We start from the raw sequence: 6,000 nt of genomic DNA on the forward strand, positions 1-6,000 counted from the left end.
TTTTTCACCCATCTCTTTTTACCTATTCACATTCCAAACACTGCAGAAGTGAGAATGTAGACTTGATATAGCTATAAATGTAAGCTATATTAAAATGTATTATTGGTCAAAAATTTTTTAATAAAATACAAATTCAAAATGTCTACATCTTTTAGTAAATTTTCAGAGTTGTATCACCTGGGGGCACATCATATGCCTTAACTTATGTGTGGGTGTAACAGTGTTAGAAATGTATGCTTGTCAATATTCATAGTTTTATCGTGCCATTAAGTATTGTTTCTATGTGTCTGTAGGGGATGGAGGACACGGAACAGCTCCAGGAGAAGCAGGATAGCCAACAGTCCCTGGCTCTAACCCCAATGGACAGAGAAGCAAAGAGTCCTCTTACTGAAGATGAAGGTGTGCAGCTAGTAATCAAGGATGAAGATCAACCAGTGCTCCACAACGCATATGAGCATGCAAATGGGAATGTTTTGCCCTCACTTCCACAAGATGATGCACCACTCAAGTCAGAGGATTGTGACGTGTTTCCTGTTGCTGCCATGCCGCTGCACCACAGTCATCCTCTCCCCAACTCTCACACACCGGACCAATGGCAGCATGGGATGCTGGAATACAAGGTACCTCCAGGTGCTCTTGCAAACATTGAACAGTCTAGGCCAAAAGATGGCCAAAACCAAGTGGGAATGGTGCTGCCGACCATTAAGCAGAAACCTGCCCCATCTCCTGAAATCTCACCTGAAAGGGTCGAGCCCGCTAAAAAGGAAGAAGCATGCTTCAATTTTAATCCCCTCCTCTACCCTAGGGGTAATCCTGGCATCATGTCCCCATTAGCTAAGAAGAAGATGCTGTCCCAAGTCAGTGGAACAGGACTGCTTAATAATTACCCATATGGACCGCCACCTCCATTGGTCAGTAGGAGGTTATCCAGCAGTAGTACAGAATACTTATCTGCGGGACAGCAGAGCTCCCATGCTCCTTCCACTGCAGAGACCAACATGGTGATCAAACGACCATCAGTTATTCAGCATGCTCAGAGCTTCAAATCCAGGGGAAGTGAGGACAGGAGGTCCTCAACAGAGGGCTCTCAGAAAGAAGGGTGTAGTGAGGGAGAACCAATACCCCAGCCACAGCCTACCCCGATAAGAGAGCCGTACATTATGAGGGCCGACCCCATTTCCAGCATGGAGAAATCTGCTGAGATGCCTCGTCCTGGCCAGGCTCCCAGCTTCCTGAGTGACTTTTACTCCTCACCACACCTACACAATCTCTGCCGACAAACTGAGCACCACCTGAGCAAGGAGCAGATAAGCAAGTATCTTAGCAGAGACATTTACCCTCGAGACTGTGAGACCGCCCAGGGCTTTCCCCCAAGTCAGCATCCCGACAATGTGGGTTTGAATTTTTGTGCCCGGCTTAGTCAGAAAGAAAAGGGACCTCCTGCAGAAAGGGTAACAGAGGAGCAACCGACTGATTTGAGTCTCCCAAAATCCTCTCCTCACAAACTGCCTCTTTCCTCATCCTCACTCACTGGCATCCCACATCCCACAATGCAACAGGACATTAAAAACTCTCCTCTCTTTCAAGCAGGCAACAGTCAGAGCTCAAGCATAGATTACCATCCCAGGGCCTGTCGTGTTCCTCCCATGACCGTGTCCGCGTCTAAAAAGGTAACCGAATTTCACTCAAAGGTTCTGGAGAAATCACACAACGGCAGAGGAGAAGAGACCTTGAGCTACAAGATCGATGAGATGGCTCGGCCCATTCTGAGTGCAAAAAGCAGCCCACAGAATATTTGCACAGCACGGCCACTGAAAAGGAGCGTTGAGGATTTGGAGAACGGACCATCGGAGAAGAAGATCCGGGCTGTGACACCCTTGCACTGCTCGACACAAAGAGACGGCACGGGGAAACCAAGGACGCCGGAAGCTGACAGTGAGTCCATGAAGCCACCAGAACCTGCTCACGCAGTGCACATCAACAGTTACATTTCAGAGGGCCACAAGATCCCCTTGCACTCCCACCTATTCCAAGGGCTGTATCCAGGGACATTTGTATCTCAGGTCCAGGACATGTGTGAGAGCTTGGGCTCCCACGTCACCCCAAGTTACTCCCATCCACTGCAGTACTTGAAGAACCAGGCTGTTCTGTCACCACTCATGCCCCCCTTCGCCATTCATTCCTTAATGATGCAAAGACAGTTCCTGGCCGCCAATCCCGCCCACATGTACAGGCACCAAGTGGACACCTCATACGGGGACATTACCCCATACCCTGGCCTCTACCCCATGTCGGCCCTTCACCCCCAGCCAGCTTTCAGTCCCCCTCAACTCTCTTCAGTGCACCCCAGCACTAAACTTTCCTAGGTGATGCAGTCTTATATTCCCTGGCTGGATGTGCCCAGCCCATACTTAACTCAGACTTGATGCTCCCCTTAAAATCCCATCAAGCATGGTCACACTATGTATCCAACGAATAGCAGTGTTTTATAAACGCTTTAACACGGGAGCAGTTATTTCTATTAATTACCTTCTTGCCACTCAAGTTTATGATTTGCACATTTCTTTGAACAGGGGCCAACTGGGCTGATTGTGGCTTGTTCTCACCGCACTGTTTGAAAGTGTCAGTTGTCTTGTTCGAAAACATGTTGCCTTGGCACAGGTGCCCAAGTGGAGATGGGTATGATGTCCACAGAGGCATCCAAAGGAAAGTCGAGTGACAAATCAGTGCAATGCAACAGTGCTATTTCAGTCCAATCTGAGAGCTCTTTTGTCTGAAACACTATCGATACGATAATGCAAGAGCTGCCTGGGTAACTGTTGGACCTTTTCACATTACTCTTGACTGTACGTTTTTTGTCGCTGTTGTTGTTATTTTTTAAAAATGCAACAGTGGTAGTTTTATGTTTATTTTTCAATCCTACAAGGGTTAAGCAATGAGATATCACATTTGATAAAGACGCAAAAAGAGACCAGAGTATTGCAGTTCGGTGTGTTACACGGTTACATGTAAATAAAACTAACTAAGCTTTCCTTGAAGGAATCTTAAATGTCAGTGATACATTGTGAGATAGGCTTCACAAGCTTCTTTGACCACTGTCTGCTGACCTCCCTTTCAGCTCCTCTCATACCCAGCCAAACTCGCTCCTGTTCAACAGAGCAATGTGGAATGTGTTTGTCAAATGTAGGACTGAGGTGCTTGTACATAACCTTCACAGACCGAACACATTTTGTATCATGTTCACTCGCTACTGTAATTTCTGACTGCTCTGAACTGCGGGGCTAAAGAGCGATTTCGAGATGGTGAAAGGATAAAATGCAGGACTACTTAAGTGTCAGAAAGTGAGTTTTGTATTTGCTGGTGTATACTTGTGATCGTTTACTCAGAGGACTTTTTATCAGGAGACACAACTGAAATTTAAAACTGCATTTGGGGAAAAACATTTTACGAGCACTTAGTTAAGCACACACAGGCTTTTCCATCAATTTCTGTTTAAGGATCGTTAACAGTTCAAATTTGTTTTAGTTATTGTTATTGAATTTTAGGTCTGTAAGTGCTGACAGCAGTCAAATTTGCATCTGTATTAAATGAAGTGTAACACTTGCCAGAAAATAATTTTAATTAAAATAAGCATGATTTCTTTGCACAAAAGATTTTGGGAAAGTACAGAGACATTTTGAAAAGCAACACAGTACTCCTAGGGGTAATCAATTATATTGTTTTTTTTGTTTGTTTTGTTTGTTTTTGTTTTTTATTTTTTGATGTATTAGTAGTAGAAACTAAACTTCAAGAAATGTATTTACTCCAACAATGATTGGAGTAACGCTCAAGGTTGCTATGTAACATTTTGTAATGAGTAATAAACAGTTTTATAACTTAATAGAAGAAAACGGTTCATCTACGTATATTTTCGCACTATTTGCAAAGATATTGTATATTTTGAACACAAACACTAGCCAACTTAAATGGATAATTCACCCAAAAATGAAAATTGTGTCACCATTTAATCACCCTCATGTTATTCCAACCAGTATACGTTTTTTTTTCTCCTGTCGAACTTAGTCGAACGAAATTCAAAATATCTTGTTTTACTGTATGGACAAAACAGTTGCGTGAATAATGAGTAAATGACAGGATTCACCATTTTTGGGTGAACTATCCCTTATAACTTACATTGTATGGGAAAGAACATTGTGCACATTCTTCAAAAAAAAATCTAATTTTGTGTTTCACAGAAGAAAGTCAGTCGTTGACATTATTCACCTTGGGGCTTAAATGATAAAATTTTAATTTTAGAGTGAACTACTCCTTTAAATGAATGCACTAAACCTATTTCTCTGCCCTACTTTCAAACTTTATACCATAACCATTGGCTAGAACTAAAGAGTAGATTACTGGATACTACTATGGATTAAACAATGTTTTAGAAAAAATATTTTGTTATATACATGTATGCAGATAAAGTTTATATATAGAGTGACCATGTAGAAATCTCACACTGCCTTGGTACAGTGCTCAAACACACACTGAAAAGGCACTAGGACACATCTGCTCTAGTTTACCCTGTTCATTATAAATGTAATGAGCACTGGGAATTTTGTGGCCCCATAATTAGACTGTTTGTCAAGAGCACTTAAAGTGTCTCTTTCAGTGTAAGATTGTCACAGCCAGCTGCGTGTTGGAGGTTAGAGTTCAAGCTTGACTGTTCAGACTTCAAAAATCTGGCCTAAATCTTTTAGCTGCAACAGGAATGCATTTTTGCCTTCTTGATGTAAGGTTAAACACTGGTCCATTTAAAGCCTTTGCCACTGTGTTTTACCGCATGATATGTATATAGCATACTACGATTAAAATAGCAGCAGTGGACCAAATTAGACTCTGTATAGTTAACAACTTTATATTTCATGAGGCTTTTTAATAGATGGCACTATAATAGTTTACTTGTCTCACAGCTGGACTTTGCTTACAAAAGAGTCGTAGGATTAAATACCATCAAGTTGACTGTGGCACAGCAAACGTTTTTGTACCGCTTAAAACACTTACTAATAAATATTTTTAGGAGTTCAAGCTCACCATGAAACAACTGCTCTTCATTAAGATATAAAATACACTCCAAGTGTTTTCCAAGTTTTTAATACCTCATCTAGTGGTTGAATTAAATGTATGGTGAGAGAAGCAACAACATAATTACAGACTGCTGTAACTTTGGCTTTGTGGAGCCAAGAAAAACTCCTCAACACCATTTTAAATCTAAACTATATTACCAGTGAGTCCATCTTGCTGGTAACACATAAAGATATTGTTTGATGATGCTGTGGCCAACTTCCATTTGGTAATGTAATTTTGAATTTGGTCTGGGGGGCATGTGATTATAAGAACAGCGCTGGCCCCGACAACCCCAAACCTCCACATGAGCCAAAGTGCCATTAAGTGTTTCTCAAACTCGCTCAGACACAATCGGCTGTTGACTCAGAAGGAAAGGGCATCTGACGCCATCTCTGTATCCTGCCTTTGAATGTTTCTGTGATTAAAATACACAATTGGTTCAAAATGTGGAAAGCCTTGACTGTACCACAAATTGTTTCCACACTGGAACATTTACATTTATTCACGCGTCCTATTGAACCACAAATTTATTTTTGATTGTCTATTTGTATCCAACCTATAAAGCTGACACTTGTAATTGTAACCAATTACATCGATGTTTCGGTTTATAGTTAGTGTTACAACAAATAATTGTCCTTACAATTTACTCCAGACACCTTATTAAATCTATAAATATCTATTGAATCTGAAATACTTCATTAAATCTAATCAGAGTCTACTCCATCAAAACATTAAAACAGAAATAATCATAAAAGAATAAAAATGTGCACCTCTATATACAAAGTACATGCACATGAAGACAAATGACTTGTGCGTGTTCAAACTCACCAGTAAAAAATGAAAGGAAAGTGCATAGACAGAGTGAATGTGTACAGTAGAATGTCAAATAAGAAT

The 6,000-nt window shown here is 41.2% G+C and overlaps 1 protein-coding gene across 1 annotated transcript in view; it reads left to right on the plus strand.

Annotated features, from left to right (window-relative positions):
* The window catches only part of arid5b (AT-rich interaction domain 5B), a 108,357-nt gene extending 104,151 nt beyond the window's left edge, over nt 1–4,206 (plus strand). The window contains exon 10 of the mRNA XM_084434013.1: nt 294–4,206. Coding sequence (XP_084290139.1) covers nt 294–2,366 — 2,073 coding nt within the window. The 3' untranslated portion in view covers nt 2,367–4,206. The remainder of the gene's footprint in view (nt 1–293) is intronic.
* Nucleotides 4,207–6,000: the final 1,794 nt, after the last annotated feature.

This window comes from Rutilus rutilus (genome assembly GCF_951802725.1).
Source record: "Rutilus rutilus genome assembly, chromosome: 16".
In the NCBI taxonomy this organism is placed as follows: domain Eukaryota; kingdom Metazoa; phylum Chordata; class Actinopteri; order Cypriniformes; family Leuciscidae; genus Rutilus; species Rutilus rutilus.